Source organism: Alosa alosa, chromosome 2, assembly GCF_017589495.1.
Source record: "Alosa alosa isolate M-15738 ecotype Scorff River chromosome 2, AALO_Geno_1.1, whole genome shotgun sequence".
Classification (NCBI taxonomy): domain Eukaryota; kingdom Metazoa; phylum Chordata; class Actinopteri; order Clupeiformes; family Clupeidae; genus Alosa; species Alosa alosa.
Window position 1 is genome coordinate 37,494,450 of NC_063190.1, and position 22,289 is coordinate 37,516,738.

The window sequence follows — 22,289 nt, forward strand, 5'->3', positions numbered from 1 at the left end:
ATATTTCATCAAGGCCCATTTGGACATGTCAGTTATTTGCACCACTGGTTAGATGTAAAACAGCATTTCGTTTCAGACTACTGTTACTTCATTTGTGCATTAACAATAACGTTTCAGACTACTGTTACTTAATTTGTGCATTGACAATAATGTATCACATGAACTAAAGATGACTAAAATCTTATGTAGAAGAAGAAACATTCACAAAAAATCCATCCATCCAAAAATGATGTTTTTGTTTAAAAATAAATAAATAAATAAATAAATAACATTATGCTGATACCTTTTGCTTTTCCCAAATACAATGTTGCCTACAGGTGTAAGTGACCTTTCATCAATCCAGTTGCAATGGATGAACTGTGATGAACTGCCCTACTTGTGATTGTTTAGAGATTTTAAAGGTTTTATAACAATGCTACATCTTCTTTGGCTATTCTACAATCTATTCACCTTTTCAGCACCAGTAGGCTACTCTCTGTGCAGCCGCACACACACACTCAGGCATGCCAAACAAGCATACACAAAAGTTTCAAGAGTGGGGGATGGAGTAAAATATGGAGACAAATTGAAGTGTGATTTCTTTTCGCGGAACGGATGTACAGGACTGAGCGGCGGTCATATTTTGTACCGCTATGCGGTACATCTAGTTAGCCATGACATTACTAGGCTATGAATCGTTTTTTTGGGGGGGGTGGTGGGGTTTACAACCTTATTCAAAGGTTTACAAACTTATTCAAAATCATCCCCCCCTCTGGTTTTTACACAAATCGCACCCTGGGTGACGTTATCCCTGCTCCACCACGCCTGGTGGTGTTGTTGCCATCCACATGCACACACAAAACAAGACTTGTGTGTTTCTATTAGAAAATGCTAAATCATGGTGAGATGACACAAGCAGTGACACGGTGTGATATAAAGAGGAGAGTCTGGTGACCTGAGCTCTGACATGGTCAAGACATCTACACTGACTCGATGAAGTGAGAAATGTACATACAGGATGTGATGATGTTTCTGCCAATCTGTATAGAAATGATGCATTCTACATTTCATCCACGCTGTTAGGTCACTTTTGCATTCTACATTTCATCCACGCTGTTAGGTCACTTTTCTGTTTGCTCTGTATTACATTTCCTAATCTTACTTTTTATTGCAATGATTCACATGAGTAGGCTACTGACACCCTGACCCTGGTATTCATCAGTATCTAATCATAAAAGGAAATATGTAACGTGAACAGTTCCATGCAATTGTATTGTAATCATGTAAGCAATATTGTATTGATGTTTTGACATTATCTTTACTTTTGACTTACATTCTGCAGGCTTGTTTAGTGTACTTGTATATTTCCTTCAGGATCAGATAATTGTATTGTTCTTCATTTCTTTTATCTTTATTATTTGATCCATTTCCTTCAGAGGCCTGGTTTATATATCAGAGTTTGTTGCAGGATTCTCTTTTGGAGGTCATTGATCATTGTATTTGTGTGTAGATGATTAAGACCATGGAGAACATAACAGGGTTTGTGAACTCCTCTTTCTTTGTCAATGACGGCCTTACAAAAGCCATTCTGTCTATGACCCCCTGCTTCCTCTTCCTGTATGTCAATATAGTCATGTTGATCACACTGAGGTCTAAAGAGCTCTTCTGTGAGACGCCGCGCTACATACTGTTCAGTAGCCTCCTCTTCTCCGACTCTGTACAGCTGGCCTTCACCATTGTGTTCTACATCCTGTACCACAGTACCTTTGCTGTGGAGAGTGTACACATCGTAGGCTACGGCTGCTTTCTGATCTACCTTGTCTCTCGGGTCATTAACATCATCTCGCCGCTGTACCTGGGCCTCATGTCCCTGGAGCGCTATGTGGCCATCTGCTTCCCTCTGAGACACGCACAGATAGTGGACAAGAGGAGGACCACTGCGTCCGTAGGTGTTGTCTGGATATTGAGCTTAATATTCTGGACTGCTGAGCTGACCACAAGCCTGATGTTCGAGGTGCGCACTCAGACCCGGCAGAGGACCTGCTCAGATTTCATTGTTTTCCAAATGCAGATTTCTTTCAGCATCAACACGGCCTTCACCGCCACTGTGTTCGCCCTGGTGAGTGTTGTGATCATCTACACATATGTTGCTGTCGTCATGGTGGCCATGTCCACAAGCTCTGACAAGACAAGTGTGAGTAAGGCTCATCGGACGATCCTCCTGCACATGGTGCAGTTCGGCCTGTACCTCTTATCCATCCTGTTTGGAGTGATCCGCAGGACCCTGGCCATGAGTAGGCTGGACCCGGAGGTTATTGGTCATCTGAATTATGTGTTGTTCTTAGGTTTGAACATCCTGCCCAGGTGCCTCAGTCCTCTGATCTATGGTGTGAGAGACAAGACGTTCAGCGCCTTCTTTAAATGCTATTTCCTTTTCTGCATCAAAAGTAAAGTGCAACCATCAGGGTTACATGCAGCTATTCCGACATGCCGCTACTTAGACATTGGCGTCTAATTGTCGAAGTGGCGGCATTAACATTAATTTTCAAGCGTCCCACTACTGCGACATTTTTTTTGTCCATTGTAGCGACACTTGACCTTTTTTTTAAACGTCCTGCCATTCCGACACGAGGTCATTAACCCTTAGAACCCTAAGCTGTTTTTAGGGCATTTTCACTACCTTTATTCATAAGGCCACACACACATATTATATATTTTTTTTTTCAGCAGAGTCTAGGCTATCCAGATCTGCCATCATAGTAATAGCTAGTACTAGCATTGATTTTATTTTTATTTTTAAAAAAATAAAATATAAAAATCATATTATAAAAAATTCTTATATTTTGACCTGTATCTCACCACAGCAAGCTCATAGCTCTACATGCATTTCATGTGTGTGTAGGGCAGACTGTCCTGAAACGGGCAATATAATTGCCATGTTGGAGGGATACTCTGGGGCTGAGCAATTTACAGAAATATGTGGTGTGCGATTTACGGAAATAAATGGCATTTTTTATTTAGCGATGAAAAATGACCATTCTGCGCTCCATATCTGTGACACGAACTGATCTGACCTGACTTGACCCAAGTTTGCCTGTTAGCATGTGTGACTATGGTGTATGCGCTCATGATGATTCTCAACTTTTCACTGCATTGCCATGAACAAAGTAAAGGCAAAAAAGGTGTTTCTTTGTTGAACAAATTGGGATGCAATGTGAGCCTTGAATTGGATGTCATGCAGGAATTTGCTAGGATCTCAAAACCGGATTATGAACATGTTTTGCCATAGAGAAACACACGATAGCGTTGGATTATAAACATGCTTTGCCACAAAAACAGACAAAAACGTGGGGTAAGTCCAGCTATATGAAGTTATTATTTTGCTGCCACTTCGTCTGTTTTATAACCCAGAAGGATGTATTTGGTATCAAATGATAGCTCTGTGTCTCCTCTTTCATCTAACATACGTGGCATATATATCCGATCACGGGTCAGCGAGTAATTACTCCGAGAGTAATGGGTGTGCAGCGTTGGTTTGTGTACATGACGTTAATATCCATGATACCATGGTACCGATATCCATGGTACCAATGGATAGCCCTGTTTCTCCTCTTTCATCTGACATGCTTGCCATATCTATGCGATCACGGGTTCGCGAGTATTTCAAACGAGAGTAATGGGTGCGCAGGTGAACGCAGAGAAGTATAGACTGTAAATATGATGCAATTATATTTCATTTCATGATTTTTTTAAATTTTCATACTTGATCGTACAGACAAGTGCGTAGTCTCTTTGGAAAGCCACACTTCTTCTCTGTCATGCAATAAAGGTTTTATCTCGTTGCGATGAACAGTCGCGGAGCAATGTAACAGAGAAGAAAGGGTGTGTTTTTTGACGCACTTTGCGTCAATCGGGTTCTAAGGGCTAACAGGATTTTTTACTTTTGCGAAGTAGGCCTAGGGTGGGCCTTTATTTTTTTATTCCAATATGGGCAGTATAGCCTAGGCCTACAGTAATCCCAACTTTAAACAACACACGATTTCATCACAGCTCAGAAGATTCATGGCAAAAAAACAATAAAAGGCTACATTGATAAATAGCAGGGGCATCAGGATTGGATTCTATAATAGCCTACGCACAAGAACTTCAACCGAAAGGTTAGTCGCGTCTCAAGGAGTCCAAGAGTGCGCCTCACACACACCAGCTCCGTTGAACAGTGTGTTTTTTGTGTTTAAGAGCTAAAAAAGTTGATTAGAGAGTCACATCACCGACATCTCTGATTGATAATGCAGGAGTCGGCCATTTCAGCTTGATATCATTAGCAATTTCATTTTTGTTTTTATTTAAGAGTGTCCAGCTCACTCAGACTGGAGAAGGCCTCAGGTATCTCAACATGACGACGGCCTCCTAGCGCGGCCAGTGAGCTGCAGAAACAGAAGTGACTGACAGCTAGCTGATTAATAATGTATAGGCTTTTTAATGAGGTGAAGTGGGACTGTATTCTGAGATGTCCCAAAAGGTTTTACTCTCAAAACAAGACCTCAAGATCAATGTTGATTTGTGTTTTGTTTGCATGGTGGTACCTTTGTGCATGAGACCATGGATAAAATATAATTTATTAAATTGTCAGTTTTTAACTTTATTTCATACTTTATTAAATGCAGTTTGTGACAATGTTTTCTTAATGCAATTCCATAGGCTCTATTGTTCTTGAAATATTTTACTGGTATATATATATATATATATATATATATATATATATATATATATATATATATATGTATATGAATGAAATAATAAAATAATGTTATATATTTAGAGTGTTTTCATGACCGACCATAAATCAGGCTTCTAAATGATGCCTGTATCAAGAATATTGACCAAGAAACTACAGTGACGAGGGCATCCAAAGAGTTCTGATTGTGAATGTCACAACACTTCAGAAATGGAGAAAGTGTCGGCCTACTGCCATAATGTGCAGTTACGTAAAAAGCTCTGGCTATATGTTTAATGTCACTACGCGGCCAGTTTTGATCAGTTAGTCAAGTGCAAATAAAATGTTGCTGTGCTCAAATGTCTGGGTTGTGGCAACTAGCACTGGTCAGAGTAATCAGGCGGGAACAGGTCAAGGCAGGCAAGTGCAGACATTCGTTATGATCCCAAAACCATTCAGGAAGTTTTCCTTCACACCATCTATCAGGGCCTAGGATCAAAACACACAGATATCAGGCAGCGACTCAGAGTATTCCTTTCAACCGGCCATGTCACTGATGAGGAAATTCTTACTCCAAGCCCTGCAGCCCCACGGGGTTAAACTGAGGCCAGAAAAATGTGAATTGTTTCGCAAAGAGGTCAGGTACGTGGGTCGGTTGGTGTCTGCAAACGGTGTGAGGGTGGATCCAAAAGACCTTCAAGCGGTGCGAGTGTTGAAGGAGAAAACACCACAAACAGTTGGGGATGTCCGGAGGTTACTTGGCTTTCTGAGCTACTACCTTGCATATGTACAGGACTTTTCTCGAATAGCAAGGCCGCTGTATGAGTTGCTCCAGGTGAAGCACGGGGTACAACCACCCGAGCCCACAAAAGGGAAGACAAAGGGGCCCCAACTTCCTTCCCGTATGCCTGTTGAGTGGAAGGATGAGCTCCAGCAGATCCTTGAGCGCCTCCAGTGCTGGCTTACCCAAACTTTGACCATCCCTTCATACTCCACACTGATGCTTCACAAGAGGGCCTGGGAGCGGTTCTTTACCAAAAGCAAGAAGGAAAAATGAGAGTGATTGGCTATGGGTCACGTACGCTAACATCAGCAGAACGGAATTATCACCTCCACAGTGGAAAACTTGAGTTTCTGGCCTTGAAGTGGGCAGTGTGTGACAAATTTCGGGACTACCTGTACTATGCCCCTCATTTCACTATCTACACTGATAACAACCCCCTGACCTATGTTATGAGTACTGCTAAACTGAATGCATTGGGTTACCATTGGGTAGGGGAGCTGTCAGACTTCCACTTTGAGATCAGATACCGGCCAGGCAAGTTAAATATTGATGCAGCCACTCTTTCTCGTTGTCCCCTTGACATTGATGCTTTCATTAACCAGTGCTCAGAAAGACTGACAGAAGAGGCAGTGTGTGCTACCTGGGATGGGAGCAGAATGGCCAAACAGGGTGATGTAGCATGGGTTGCAACTCAGTATAACATCAGAACAGCAGACCCAATCAGTGCCCTTTCCAGTGATCTTCCCCATTGAGCCTGACCTGAAATCCTATTGGGAACAGACGGTCTACGTCGTCAAAGAGCAGCTTGGAGATAACCCAGTCTACAAAGTTAGCCCTGAGACTGGAGGTCGTCCCATCCGCACCCTTCATCGAAACTTGCTGTTCCAAGTAAACGCCTTTTTACTGGCTGCGGATACCAAGGGAAGTGCAGCGAGTTGAGACTGTCACACCCAACCAGAGTACTACCTGTGATACACAGATCAGCCATGAGCAGAGTGGAGCTCACCAGGGGCCTTTCGAGCATGACAGGCCTGAACCTAAAAGAGGATGTGGAGCGGAAGAGGTGCAAGAAGGACCAGATGAGGTTGCACTACCATGGGAAGAACCCCTGTCTTGCGAGGAGCAGGAGTGACTTCAGGCTATAGACTCAGGTGAAGGTGTGCAGTCTGATGTCCAACCAACACTGAGGAGGTCTACCAGAGATAGGCACCCCCCCCAGATGCTGACCTACACCTCTCTTGGGCAACCTACATATCAGCCACACACTAGTGTCAGTGCTATAGATGCTCAGACAACATTTTACACACACCCACACTCACAGTCTGCTGTCTACACTGCTCAACCTACACCTCACTCTCTCCAGCCTACACCTCACTCTCTCCAGCCTACACCTCACTCTCTTCAAGCTACATTCCACCCTATCCCACCTACACCTCACTCTCTCCAGCCTACACCTCACCTTATACCACCTACACCTCACTCTCTCCAGCCTACACCTCACCTTATCCCACCTACACCTCACTCTCTCCAGCCTACACCTCACTCTCTCCAGCCTACACCTCACCTTATACCACCTACACCTCACTCTCTCCAGCCTACACCTCACCTTATACCACCTACACCTCACTCTCTCCAGACCTTACTCTGTCCAGCCTACACCTTATGCTATGCAACCTACACCTTATGCTATGCAACCCACGCCTTATGCTGTTCAGCCCACTTCTTATGCTGTTCAGCCCACTTCTTATGCTGTTCAGCCCACACCTTATTCAGCCCACTTCTTATGCTGTTCAGCCCACTTCTTATGCTGTTCAGCCCACACCTTATTCAGCCCACTTCTTATGCTGTTCAGCCCACACCTTATTCAGCCCACTTCTTATGCTGTTCAGCCCACACCTTATTCAGCCCACACCTTATTCAGCCCACTTCTTATGCTGTTCAGCCCACACCTTATTCAGCCCACTTCTTATGCTGTTCAGCCCACACCTTATTCAGCCCACACCTTATGCTGTTCAGCCCACGCCTTATTCAGCCCACACCTTATTCAGCCCACTTCTTATGCTGTTCAGCCCACACCTTATTCAGCCCACTTCTTATGCTGTTCAGCCCACTTCTTATGCTGTTCAGCCCACACCTTATTCAGCCCACTTCTTATGCTGTTCAGCCCACACCTTATTCAGCCCACTTCTTATGCTGTTCAGCCCACACCTTATTCAGCCCACTTCTTATGCTGTTCAGCCCACACCTTATTCAGCCCACACCTTATGCAGCCCACTTCTTATGCTGTTCAGCCCACTTCTTATGCTGTTCATCCCACACACACAATTGCCTTTACTTAGCTGCCACCCCCTTATCTCATGCACTGCTATTGAACACGACATCTCTTTACACTGATCTTGAGGTTTCATGTTTAAGAGCAAGTGTCTGGAGCCACTTTTGTATAAGTGACCACAAGTGTTGTGGTTTATTAACTGCATTTGTATTTTTATATGATTCATCTAGAACGGCACTATGCCTAGTAGGACTTTTATTTGTCAATATTAGATTATTACTGTATTTTTATATTATTACTCTAGAACGGCCTAGTGCCTAGTAGGAACATAAGCGCGTGACACAGGAGGTGCAGTTGCGTCTGGGTTGCTATGGGAGCGGACCACCGCTCTGCCCTCACATGCACTTTGGAGGAAAAACTGACAAGAAGCAGCCTGTGTCATCTCCTTGTTTTTCCACCTGTTTCACAGGATCTACTTATCTTTGTTCCGTCAGCCCCACACTTGGGACCTGTAGCATGAACATGAGCGTGAACATGAGCGTGAACAGGGACGAGGCCGAAGTATAAGTATAAGTATAAGTATATATATTCTTTTGATCCCGTGAGGGAAATTTGGTTTCTGTTTATCATTTATCCCAATCTGTGAATTAGTGAAACACACACAGCACATAGTGTACACACAGTGAGGTGAAGCAAGGCAAGGCAAGGCAACATTTATTTATATAGCACATTTTATACCAGGGCAGTTCAAAGTGCTTTACATAAAAAGAGATGCCATATATACATCGAGGTAATTTGGATAAAAATCTAAGTTATAAAAGTTGATACATATCATACCCAGAGAAAATATAAACAATTAAAATAAACATATGAAAATAGGTAAATGAAAAATTAGAAAAGATAGAATTAAAATTATGGGAAAATAGGGGAAGGATTAGATAAAATAAAGTTAAGGGAAAGCAAGGGAGAAAAAGTAGGTCTTTAACTTGGTTTTAAAACAATCTGTTGAGGGTGCGGCCTTTATGTGTTCAGGAAGCTGGTTCCAGAGTTTGACTGCATATGAGCTAAAGTCGGCTTCACCACATTTAGTTCTAGTAGTTGGTGGAACCAGGAGTAGTCTCTGTTGCGACCTGAGTGACCTAGGGGGTGTGTAGTGGTGGAGTAGGTCTTTTAGATAAATGCACACACTAATCCCGGCGCAGTGAGCTGCCTGCTACAACGGCGGCGCTCGGGGAGCAGTGAGGTTAGGTGCCTTGCTCAAGGGCACTTCAGCCGTGCCTACTGGTCGGGGTTCGAACCGGCAACCCTCCGGTTACAAGTCCAAAGTGCTAACCAGTAGGCCACGGCTGCCCCAAGGCATGGCCTACAAGGCCTACAGGCATGGCCTACAAGGCCTACAGGCAGGGCAAGGGCAGATTATGAACTTTCGGGCCCCTGGGCCCAGATGTATTAAGGGCCCCACACTAATTGTCACTAAATGTGGGAGGGGGTTTGGGGGTCCTCCCCCAGAATTCTTTTCATTTGTTTGATGTGATTTCCTGTATTCTGGTGCATTTTGGAGATGGCCAATACTAAATTCAGCCAGATTCATAGCCTACATCCTGATTTGTTGATATTGAGGCAATGATTCCATGCAAAGGCTTGGGCTTCAGGGCCCCCTGACCCCTTGGGCCCCTGGGCCTGGGCCCAGTAGGCCCGTGCAGTAATCCATCCCTGCCTACAGGAGCGATTGCGGCCATGTGCCGCACATCCAGCCCCAGCGCTGGTCGTTGTTATTGTTGAGGTCAGATGTGATAATCATGATTTTATGGCGCAGTCATTATTGTTGAGGTCAGACATGCGCAGTCGTTATTGTTGAGGTCAGACATGATAATCATGATTTTATGGCACAGTGAGAGGCAGTCGTTATTGTTGAGGTCAGACGTGATAATCATGATTTTATGGCGCAGTCAGAGGCAGTCATGGTCCATCATGGCCTAGTGTGTACACTATTAATGTAGGTGTTTATAGGGCCATCATGGCCTAGTGTGTACACTATTAATGTAGGTGTTTATAGGGCCATCATGGCATAGTGTGTACACTATTAATGTAGGTGTTTATAGGGCCATCATGGCATAGTGTGTACACTATTAATGTAGGTGTTTATAGGGCCATCATGGCATAGTGTGTACACTATTAATGTAGGTGTTTATAGGGCCATCATGGCCTAGTGTGTTATTAATGTAGGTGTTTATAGGGCCATCATGGCCTAGTGTGTTATTAATGTAGGTGTTTATAGGGGCATCATGGCCTATGGTGAAGCACAATGTCTGGGAAGTAATATCCATTCATAATGGATAGGGCCAGAATGATAAGTTGCCCAGGCCAGTTGGCTGATATGAAGTTGTTATACCAGTGGCAGTGGCAGACAAATTCAGCTGATGGCTGCACTTTGATTGGGTGTGACAGTACCTTCAAAGAGGCAAAGGAGATAGACTTTCCCCCACAGTAGGTGGCAACAACATATGGCAGTCCTATTATGTGCCACTTTATAGTAGATCAAATTAACTTCAGGTACCTGCCCTTGAAAATGTCTGCACTGTGAAAAGGCCATTGCTATTCACACTTACATTGTGAGCAACAAAGAGACAGCTGTAATGGGGGTTGATTTGGACTGCTGTAATGGGGGTTGGTGGTTGATTTGGACTGCTGTAATGGTGGTTGATTTGGACTGCTGTAATGGTGGTTGTTTTGGACTACTGTAATGGTGGTTGGTTTGGACTACTGTAATGGTGGTTGTTTTGGACTACTGTAATGGTGGTTGTTTTGGACTGCTGTAGTGGTTGATTTGGACTGCTGTAATGGTGGTTGATTTGCTGTAATGAGGGTTGATTTGGATGATATCGATGGCATTATTATCCTTCAGGTCCCTTTTCCTACCATAAAATCTCTTTTGATTGTGTGTGACGCATTATCAATTAAACATAATCACTCATCACAAACTGTATAACGTGGACAATGCTGCTGCCAACCACAGCAGAGAACACTTTCTCTGATTTCTGTTGTGTAGCACAGCAAAATGCAAAGTCATTGTGAGATTACACAAATGGTGACGCTCGCTTACCAGATCACCTTAATATAAACAGGAGAGGCGAGAGACACCAGATGACCGGAGCTGAGGCATGGTCACCACAGGTCAACACATCTGCACAGAGCTGGATGTGACACTAGTGAATGATGTGAGAACTGCACAGTGGCAATGCCATAATATAATATAGTATTTCACCCAAATTGTATGTCATTTGAACGGTTCCTGGTGAGTGACTATGATGTCTTATTTCTCAGGTTAAGGTTTTTCATATGGTTAGGCTACTGATATAATGGGGGTTTTTTTTCAGTGTGTAACATGCACAAAAGGAAAAAAAAAAGTCATATCATGTAATCTGTCCAAAAGCATTTATTTTTGTACTTGAAGAAATGTTGCTATTGTAATACAAAATTGAAATATTCATTTCTGTAAAATAATAGCAACATTATTTTCATTTTCTGTGTTTTAGAACATCACATACTGCTTTAATGCCCATTTTGTGTACTTTTTGTCATTCATCAGGGATCAGTATAAATATTGTGTGTGTGTGTTTTAATCTCTAAAGACCATGCAGAACACAACAGTATCCTCTAACTCCTCTTTCTCTCTCAATGACGGCCTTCCACTGAGAGCCTTTCTGTCCATGACCCCCTGCTTCCTCTTCCTGTATGTCAATATAGTCATGCTGTTCACGCTGAGGTCTAAAGAGGTCTTCTGTGAGACGCCGCGCTACATGTTGTTCGGTGGCCTCCTCTTGTCCGACTCAGTCCAGCTGGCCTTCACCATTGTGTTCTATATTCTGTACAACAGCACGTTTGATGAGGCAATGTTAAAAATAGTGAGCTATGTGTGCTTCTTGCTCTACCTGGTCACTCGGGTGACCAATAACCTGCTGTCCCCAGTGTTCCTGGCCCTGCTGTCTCTGGAGCGCTATGTGGCCATATGCTTCCCTCTTCGGCACGCAGAGATAGCCAGCAGGAGGAGGACCACTGTGATAGTGGCTGCTGTGTGGATCGTGGGCGTGATAAACTGGACAGCTGACCTGACTCACAGCATGGTCCAGTCTTCAGCCCGGACCTGTTCAGACTTCATCGTTTCCCAAACGGCGTTGTCTTATATCATAAACCAAAGTTTTACAGGCATAGTATTTGCGTCGGTGAGTGTTGTTGTTGTCTACACATACATTGGCATTTCAATGACGGCCAGGTCCGCAACCTCTGACAAGACATCTATTAGCAAGGCTCACAGGACAGTCCTCCTGCACATGATCCAGCTCGGCCTGTACCTCTTATCGCTGCTGTTCGGCGTGCTGCGCCGCTCGCTGGCTGTGAGCGGCCTGCATCCAACCACCTATGAGCTAGCAGCGTACGGTTTGTTTATATGCCTGAACATCCTGCCCAGGTGCCTCAGCCCCCTCATCTATGGGCTCAGAGACAAGGCATTCTGCGCCTTCTTCAAGTACAACTTTCTATTCTGCGTCAGAAATAAAGTGCAGCCATCAATTTGTGAAATTTAGTTGGCAATTTGAAAAATGCCACACATGCACTTTATGTAATTTTTTTAATACAGTCTGTATGTGTCCTAAATGATATGTGCATTGTATATTTAATGTGCACTGTCTTAATTGTATTGTGTGTATTGTATATATAGTATGTTGTGTATTCTATACCAGTAGACATCGTTTATAGGCTAGTGCTGAAGTGACAGCATTGGCCAGAACCAAATTCCTTGTGTGAACTCACACGGCAAAATAAATGTATTCTGACTGAACTATGTATAGGCTTTCCTTTTGCGGCTGTAAATGCATTTGTAAGAAGACATGCTTTGCCTCTATTTACTTGTTTTATATTTGGATGCACTAGATTTAATGATGAAAGCACTGTACTGCAAACAACAGAAGAACACTGAACAGGAGCTTTAGATGATGAACATAGTGCATGGGTCAGGGATGAACATAACAGTGTCTTTCCAAACTTCCCCAGTTGATTACTTTCATTAATAAGAGAAAAAAAATGTATTACAAGCAAATTAGGCATTATCTAATTAAATATGCGCTAATTTGCATACATTTAACCCAGCTAGCAAGAGGCTGGCGGACCGCTGGCGGTCCATTGGGGGCATAGCTGGCGGTCCATAGGCATTTTGCTCATCGTTTCTCTGGCGGGTTGCAGACAAATTGCCCAATATGTTTCCACAATTGGTCTAAAATCTCTTTAATTTGTTCAGTTATACTCCATATATCATTTTTATTAACTTTTCTTAATATTCATGACAAGTTAAATTTAAAGAGATGGTAGTCCAACAGTGGACCACAAGTGGCACGCCAGCGGCGGCATTCCACCAGCGGTCCGCTATCTGCCAATCAGATTCTGCTATCTGGGAAAACACGAAATCTGAGCATTGGATACAGCCAGGTTCAAAATTATGTTTTCATTGTGTTCAGATATTAGATGGGAAAAAATTACAGAGGGATTTATGGATATCTACTTTTGTTATCCTGCTGTATAAATCAGAATATCCCGGCCCCAGCTGTGTATAAGTATATTTACTCTTTTGATCCTGTGAGGGAAATTTTGGTCTCTGCATTTATCCCAATCCGTGAATTAGTGAAACACACACAGCACACAGTGAACACACAGTGAGGTGAAGCACACACTAATCCCGGCGCAGTGAGCTGCCTGCATCAACAGCGGCGCTCGGGGAGCAGTTAGGGGTTAGGTGCCTTGCTCAAGGGCCCTTCAGCTGTGCCTACTGGTTGGGGTTTGAACCGGCAACCCTCTGGTTACAGGTCCGAAGTGCTAACCAGTAGGCCACGGCTGCCCCGTGGCACAACTGGCTGGGGCACCTACACCGTACGCCGGCGACCCGGGTTTGATTCCCGCCCCGTGGTCCTTTCCGGATCCCACCCTGACTCTCTCTCCCATTCGCTTCCTGTCTCTCCACTGTCCCGTCATTAAAGGCATAAAGCCCAAAAAATATACTTAAAAAAAAAAAATCTGAATATCCCAGATAGCAAAATCAGATTGGCAGATAGCGGACCGCTGGTGGTATGCCGCCGCTGGTGACTGCTGGTGCCATTTGTGGTCCACCGTTGGACCACCATCTCTTTAAATTTGAACTTTTGCGATTGGTTGCTGTAAGGCGAGACACTACAGGTGAATAGGGTAAATTATAACTATTAAAACAATAGACATCACCATGAAACTTACACAGTTGATTACTTACACCAGTATGAACAAAAAATGTATTACAAGTTTTTGAAATTCGAATGTTTAATTATGCAAATTAGGCATTATCTCATTAAATATGCGCAAATTTGCATATATTTTCGGTAGATAGATCTGAACATATGATAAAGCCAGGTACAAAATTATTTTTTCATTTTGTTTGCATACAAGATGAAAATAAAATTACAGAGGGATTTCAGGATATCTGCTTTCATTACCTAGGAAATCAGAATATACTGTCCATAGTCTTAAAAAATCGATTTTTGCCATATATTTTTGATTAAAATGTCACATGTCACATAAATCAGGCCAGGAATGGTTTATTAACAAATCCCTCTGTAAATATCTTCAGAATACTGCTAAGTGTATATCTGGAAAGTTTGGTGTACATAGGTGCTACATAGGCTGAGATGTTTCTACTGGAAAATGAGAAAAACTCAATTTGAGAAAACAGCCTGGGAACACAGACAAGAGATTCCCGTTCTCAGCCTAGACTCGCCTTTGAACTTTCGCGATTGGTTGCGGTTACAAAGGAAGTGTCCATATTTGGATAGCACAACATCGTGCAGGAAAAACAGAGCTTTCCAACGGTACTACACATGTCATGTTTTGTATCACGGTCGCGGTAGAGCATGAAACGTTAGAAGACTAACTTTTGGTGAATTTAGGAGAAATATACAGGCGCGAGTAGACAAAATGTACTGAAATAAACACCTAAATGTGTAAATCGGGCTTTGTTGTTGTAGTAATGTGAAAGACTACATGCTAAGGTGCCTAAAATCTCGAAATTGACCAGTGCATGAAAAAACAATGTTTTCACCTGCCGTGTCCATATATGGATCACATAGCATGATACAGGAAAAACATTGCTTTCCAATGGTACTACACATGAAATGATTCGATGCGGTAATGCATGCAAGGTTAGAATGCTAACTTTTGCTGAATTTAGGAGAAATATATAGGTGCGAGTAAACACAATATAATGAAATAAACAACTAAATGTGTAAATCTGACTTTTTTTGTTGTAGTAGTGTGATAGAATACATGATAAGGTAACAAACTGGCTCAAAATCTCGAAATTGATGTGTGCATGAAAAAACGATCTTGTCCTGTCTACTCTTATGCAGTCTATCACACCTGCTGTTCTGCCGGCAGTATGCGTTTAATACTTCACTCTGTTCTGGAATAGTTCATTATTCTTTTAAACAGGCAAGGGTTATGTCTTTACTGAAGAACTTTTGCCTTTACTGAATTACACTTAAAGGGCTATTTCACCACTGGAAAGATGAATTTGTATTGAAATTGGGTAATTTGTGTAGTAGAGATGTTTTTTTAAGTCAGGGCCTTCTTGACCGAGAAAAGGCAGAAAATGTATTTTTGGGTCATGTGGATGAAAGCCAACAACTCCCAGAATGCACCCCATGCATGGCCACTCCCACAAACTTAAGGGGCTCACACCGGAAAAACATGTAAGCCTACAAACACACCGAGGGATTCATTAATGTAACATTTTGGTTACATTAATAATTAAAATTATAATTGTTTTATGTTGCACTCAATCTTGTGGCCATATACTGAAGGTCCTGTTCTTCATATGGAAGTTTTCAAAAATCCCTATTTTGCAAATGTTGAAGGGGAAATCCGGTGGAAATGGATTTTGGATATGCTTCGCATGATAACAAGTTTGAACGTTTGTTTGAGAGCAAAAAAACGGCTGTTTTTAGCCGATGCTTTCCAGTGGCATGCTAACAGTGGTAACATTAAGGGTAAAAATAAATCACTACTTATAAACCATTTACGAGGCTGAAAGTAGCCTGACACTTCTATGGTAGTATAACGAGAGTCCTAACAAACAAGGCATTGACGACTTTGTAAATGCGCAGATAGTTTATTGACAAGGACTGTATACAGACAATACCTTGAGTTGTTTGCGGTCGGCGCCATCTTGAAATGAAGTTACTACATCACAAATCTCCCATGTTTTTGACAGAAGTACTTTATGTTGGGCACAACTTTGGTCTTTAATCTTGAAAAAAAATATGTTCCACTCCATCTACGACGGTAGACTTTTAGTATATGATTCAGGAGGGTATTTGGACCAATAAAAAACTATGAGACATTTCTGTTGCAAATGTGTTGTCTTTTTGGGCTAGATTGACTGGCCTAATAGGACTATAGTCCCTCTGCACCAGTGCCCAGGGGCCGCACCATGTGGGCAGTTTACTCCAATACTGAGGGAACTCATGATGTGCGGATCATGATGTCACTGCAGCAGCAGTTCTCTATATTAATGCGAGCTGTCCAGTGCTCTCACCTGTCGGGCTCAGAGTCGTGCACGCCCAGGTAACAGGTGAGGAGCCTCCTGATGTGACTGGGATGTGCCACAGGATTAGGACCTAGTGCTGTCTGTTCTAGTGATAGCCTTGCTTTGCCACAGGATTAGGACCTAGTGCTGTCTGTTCTAGTGATAGCCTTGCTTTGCCACAGTCAAGAAATGCTTTAAAGCTCACCATCATCTGTCAAATGAATTCATTTATTCAACTGAGTTATACAACTTGTAAATTGTATTATATGGTTATTTACATTGTGGAAATGATGATTATGATCAGTACGATTATTGTTATTATTATGAGTAGTAATGTGATGTCTATATATTATTACTATGCAGTTTATACTATACATTAAAACTTTGAATGTATTTGTAATGTTTGCTGATATTGTTAATTGTTATTCTAATATTGTTCACTGCTCTGGATGAAGTGTACTGTATGTTAAATACCATAACCATCCATGACCATTTACATGTAGTCACTGAAATACTCTTGTAAAACAATATGTTTAGAATGATATAGAAAAAAGACATACCAGTTAGGAAACTTAGATTGACTATGTTCATTATGGTGTTCTTACATTAACATGTTTTGCAATATTACAAAAATAATTACACATAAAGCTTGCTTCAGTCATCTTCATAATTCAGTCAAGAATACAATGCAGAAGTATGCATTGAATTCTGTTTACATTTTGGAACATCTATTTTAAGAATATAGCCATTTCCCCACATAATCTAATGTTGCTGTTAAGCCTTCATGAGGTGTCGTGGGCCTAACTTAACGAAACATCGGTGAATGAGGGTGCCCACTTGATAACCCCAATGACATGCCGCATACTATATAGGCTACTGCTGTTGGATGGGCCACTTGTATTGTGCTTGTGACCATTTGTTGGTGGATTTGTGGGTAGTGTGCTTTTTAAAGTTAAACTTGAGCAGGGGCTTCTGAATGTGTTTTTACCTTGGATTTTGGCACAAGGGATTTTAACATCTAATCCTGTGTATTAATGTAAAGTCAAGAATACAATGCAGAAGTATGCATTGAATTCTGTTTACATTTTGGAACATCTATTTTAAGAATATAGCCATTTCCCCACATTATCTAATGTTGCTTGTGTTTATCCACCAGGTGCTAAGATGGCGAATATGTCTGGGCCCATCTCAGTGGTGGACATGCAGGCTTTGTGGATGGCCATCACGGACGAGCGCATCTTCAAAATGTTCCTCATCCTCCTCACCCACGTGCTCTTCATCTACATCAACGTGGTGATGATGGTGACGCTCCGCAGCAAGGCCGTGTTCCGTGAGACGGCACGCTACATCCTGTTCGGCCACATGCTCCTGAGCGACACGCTACACCTGTGCGTGGGCCTGGTGCTCTACCTGATGGGGGCCTTCTACGTCACGCTGGTGCGTGCAGCTTGCGCCTTCCTGGTGCTGCTGTCGGCCACCACCTTCACCGTGGCGCCACTCAACCTGGCCGTGATGTCACTGGAGCGCTATGTGGCCGTCTGCTTCCCGTTGCGCCACTGCCAGATGGCCACGCCTGCCCGCACGCGCCTTGCCATCCACCTGGTCTGGGCGGCCGGCTGCGCCAACGTGCTGACCGACGTCTGCTTCCTGTTCCTGTCCGAGCCTGCCTTCTACCTGGCCCCTGCCATCTGCACCATCGAGCAGCTGCTGCTGTGGCCCTGGCAGGGGACGAAGGCTGTGGTCCTCAACGTGCTCCTCTTCCTCACTACTGCGCTCCTGCTGCTCTACACGTACGTGGCCATCCTGGTGGAGGCGCGCTCGGCCTCCTCGGACAAGGCGTCGGCCCACAAGGCCCTGCGGACGGTGCTGCTGCACGCGCTCCAGTTGGGCCTGTCCCTCATGTCCTTCCTGTACGTGCTCCTGGAGTCGCTGGCGTCCCGCCTGCCCTTCACCGTCTACCAGCAGCTGCGCTTCCTCAACTTCCTCCTGGTGCTGATCCTTCCGCGCTGCCTGAGCTCGCTGGTGTACGGCCTGAGGGACGAGGCCTTCAAGCCGCTCTTCAAACAGCACTTCCTGTTCTTTAAGCCGCTCTTCAAACGGCACTTCCTGTTCTGCGCCAGCTTCAGAAAAGTGGGGCCACCGTAGGCCTCATAGGGCACAGCAATTATCTGTGTGTGTGTGTGTGTGTGTGTGTGTATGCTTCTGTTAGTTTGTGTGTAAAAGCCTGAAGTCAACTATGTGTGTGTGTGTGTGTGTGTGTGTGTGAGAGAGAGAGAGGGAGAGAAAGATAATATGTATCTCTCTCTCTAAGACTGGCACTTTTTTGATGAATGAACCTGTAAACAGATTCACAATGTAAAATATAAACATTAAACTTGTTGCAGTTCATATAATTACCTTACTGTACCCATCTTTATATTTTCACATTAATAATGAAATGTGTTGATTATGAACCCTATAGAATCACTCTCTGATTCTAATGTCCACATGATATGAGTCATATTTGAGGTAAAATGTCAACACATCAGGGCCGTAGTCACCATAGACATTGCCAATATTCAGATGTGACCAAAATGTCCCCCCCAATATTCGGACATAGAAAAATAAAGAAAGAAAAAAATGCTATAGGCTACTACAGGAAACCAACAAGTTCCACCATCTGAAATGCAATCAAATGTAAATAACGCACTAATTAGTGACCTATTGATGGTTTCAGAGCAGAGTAGCCTACACTGTGAGTTTGTCCTGGAGGTTTTGCGTTTATAGTTTGAGGCGTGCGCTATCAAAAGACTCCTGCACCCTACTGCGGTGCGGGCTGTCAACAATATCGCAAAAGATACCGATACAATTCTCACAAAACTTGTTGGAAAGGTGTAGTACTGTCTAAGGAAACCCCATTCATTTTTGAAGCTGATCAGACTCAAAGGGAACTTTGAAGCATTTATTTGAATTTGTGCGTGCCTGTGTCATTCATTTCTTTCACATGTCTTACAACATAAATAATGCATTCATATGCTAGTAGTAATGTCAGAAATTAACCGGTTTATAAGCCTCTTAGAAATGGTTGTTGCATCTTGCATGTTACATTTAGATGCGCACTCAATCGCGCATCCATGCAGGCAAAACGTAGTACTGAAATGTGGCAACGGCACAAAAGTTGAAAAAACTTTTACAATGCCGGTGATGGCCTACAGTTAATGTAAATCGCGGACAATAACCAAAGAAAGGACTTGTTTGTGATTTAAATAATGTTTTTGCATGGCAGGAAATTTATTGAAATTCTGTTATTGAAATTCAGACCGCACCACAGATTTGGTTCCCCCCAATGTTGACATCATGGCTACGGCCTTGCAACACATGCTATCCAGGAAATTATATGTCATGGTTTGTCATCAGTTTTTTATGTGCATGAATACACCTTTATTAGGCTAATACTTTTCTGGAGGTAACATATTATTAGCATGGCCTGCTATTATAACATAGCCTTCTGGCAACAGGAATTTCAGCCAGCTTACCATTCCACACTGAGAATTCAGGGTCCTGTTGCAGTGGTACAGTGGGCAGTGCTTCGACTTGGCCAGCTTCCCTCGGTCCGCGCGTGGGATCACACGACTTTAATTTGTATTTTTCCAGTGACGCTGCAACGACGCTGCAACAACCCAAACAACCGGTAGATGGCTCAAGTGAGCAGGGTGTCTCGTAAAAAGAAATGGAGCCTGGAAAACCCTACACAGACTTCACTACAGACTTTAGCAGACTGGTTTAGAAATAATTTAATAGCCAGAAATATGCCTGCCCTGCCCTAATAAAGAAATATTTGGTTAACTGCGAGTGAATCCCGTTTGCAACTGTTGGTTTTCTCCGAGTGCAACAATGATAGACAGACATCATTTGGACAAAATATAGAGCATATTAACCTCCGTTGCTCAGCCAAATGCCTTCCTGTTACGTCCACGGAGTTACAGGCGATACACGATTTTTGATGTTCACAAGTTTACTTTATTAGCGTTTATTTCTTTGATTATTAAAGAGTGTTTTTCATTTAAAGGCTTGTCTTCGTGCTTATTCAGTAGAGCATTTAGTGCTCTCCCCAATCCCAGACGTTCACATTGCATGTTTGTTTGTAATGGATGCAACTGCGAGATACGCTTGTCATAGGCGCCGATACGCACCCACGGAAAACATCGAGCACTAACGTGTGCCAGCTTACAGTCCCGGCTAAATTTACATTAATTTAAAATCAAACATTGCAGTTAATGTTAAATTCAGCATCTCTCATAATGTGATTGGCTATGTAGCTGTCAATCCCCTACTCCATATACTAACCATCAATGAGAGCGTCTCTTGTATGAAAATTCCTGACACTTCCCACCTGAAGAATTAACGCAAGGCTTTGTAGGGTCTTCAACACCGAATGTTTAAAATGTATATATAGCCCTGAATATCATTTTAAAAGTAGTCTGACAAAGCTTATTGTTTTGTGACAAAGCTAAACACTGGTACCTCATAGAACGTCTATAGCATAGCCTAGGTGGTCGCAACTCACAAAAGTAAAGCAGATAGAAAGAACTCACGCAAATCTAGCCTACAACACGCAGACAGCTTCATGCGCAGGGGAGAGAGCGCGCGCGTGCACAGGTGCTTAATGATTGTTGCCTTCTGATGGTATCTTGCTAATTCACTGAACTGCATTAGGTGACACAAATGGTATTGCCTTTATCTTATAACTCCTTGTCTGAGCGACTACCAGGCCTATGAGTTTGAAAAGTCAGATGTTCCCTGACAAAGACATTAGAAAATTAAGAATGTTTATTGACTTGAAAAATACGCAAATTTTTGCAAACTCCCTTCATTCAACCCTTGAAGACATCGCGGTCTGGTGCGCTATGTAGATCGTTTCTCATACCATTTAATTTCTTAACGTCATCACCAAATACATCTTTTATTTTTAGTTGATCAACCACAAACAGTAGCATAGGCCTACTGTGCACAGTGCACTGACGACTGTAGCAGCCCAAGGTAACCAGTTGTTGTAGATGAGCGGCAACCCCTTGTTTCAGATAGCCTGGACAACATGTTACCTGGGTGTTGCCTACGTTATTAATTGATGGTAGCCTACAATAGTTTGTGATAATTGTATCGCGTAACACATTAGTTGGCTCAAAGGGTAGGGAATCAGGCTGGAGAGAGTCACGCATGTGTTGCTTTTGCGGGATCGAATCCAGTTTAATGCTAGTTTTCAAAACATATATTTTTTTACATGTCTTTTGTCCGAGTGGCTGTAATGTAGCCGAGCGCTCATGGCGTATGAAAAGCGACTTCAAACCGCCTAAAACAACTTGTTTGTGAATGTCTGACAACTGCTGCAGCGCATGCACGCGCAAGGAAACCAGTAGGTGGAGAAACCAGAAGGCACACAACACCGGAACGATTTTAAGGCTATTTCGCATAGGCTACTCAATGGTGCTATTTCACACGCATTATAGCGACCCCCACTCACCGGGGTTAGGTGGAAGGTGTTAATAGACGATTGGCGTAGCCTACAGTGGACTAGGGCTGTCAAAATTGCTCAAAAATGACGTTCGAATATCCCCTCTAAAATAAACACATGTATTCGAATATATTGGAATATCTAGGCTATATTATTTGCGCATTATGTCAGTGACGCGCATCATGTCATCTGTTTTTAACTTTTTGTATGGTTATTGCTTGACAGGGGGTAGGGTGACCATCCGTCCCGCGTAGCGTGTGCGCGCACAGCGTTTGAAGCCCAATTCATGCGTCCCGCAAATTGAGACTGTGTCACGCATTAACCAATGCTTGCTTAAAAAAAGTTGGTCGCTCTATGTCCTGTAGCCGGTTGCACCAGTTGAACGTAAGTTCCATCTTAGCTTAGTTCTAACTTCAACGTAGTGCCAGTTTACGAGCTACTAAAATGTAT

The 22,289-nt window shown here is 43.1% G+C and overlaps 3 protein-coding genes across 3 annotated transcripts; all 3 read left to right on the forward strand.

Moving 5' to 3' along the window:
• Positions 1-1,501: 1,501 nt before the first annotated feature.
• Positions 1,502-8,316, forward strand: LOC125285619 (odorant receptor 131-2-like). The gene is made up of 2 exons (XM_048230153.1): positions 1,502-2,426; positions 8,219-8,316. Exons 1-2 carry the CDS (start codon positions 1,502-1,504, stop codon positions 8,314-8,316), a joined length of 1,023 nt encoding a protein of 340 aa, XP_048086110.1.
• A 3,068-nt stretch (positions 8,317-11,384) lies between these two features.
• Positions 11,385-12,332, forward strand: LOC125285630 (odorant receptor 131-2-like). The gene has a single exon (XM_048230164.1). The coding sequence runs from the start codon at positions 11,385-11,387 to the stop codon at positions 12,330-12,332; it is 948 nt and encodes a 315-aa protein (XP_048086121.1).
• A 5,189-nt stretch (positions 12,333-17,521) lies between these two features.
• On the forward strand, positions 17,522-18,493 carry LOC125285640 (odorant receptor 131-2-like). The gene has a single exon (XM_048230173.1). The coding sequence runs from the start codon at positions 17,522-17,524 to the stop codon at positions 18,491-18,493; it is 972 nt and encodes a 323-aa protein (XP_048086130.1).
• The last annotated feature ends 3,796 nt before the right edge of the window (positions 18,494-22,289 follow it).

What these genes read in the sequence shown, in the direction of transcription:
- LOC125285630 (XM_048230164.1), top strand. Translation starts at nt 11,385, where the DNA reads ATGCAGAACACAACAGTATCCTCTAACTCCTCTTTCTCTCTCAATGAC.
- LOC125285640 (XM_048230173.1), top strand. Translation starts at nt 17,522, where the DNA reads ATGTCTGGGCCCATCTCAGTGGTGGACATGCAGGCTTTGTGGATGGCC.
- LOC125285619 (XM_048230153.1), top strand. Translation starts at nt 1,502, where the DNA reads ATGGAGAACATAACAGGGTTTGTGAACTCCTCTTTCTTTGTCAATGAC. An exon ending in TTTCCTTTTCTGCATCAAAA is followed by an intron (nt 2,427 to 8,218) that starts GTAAAGTGCAAC and finishes CCTGTTTCACAG; the next exon opens with GATCTACTTATCTTTGTTCC.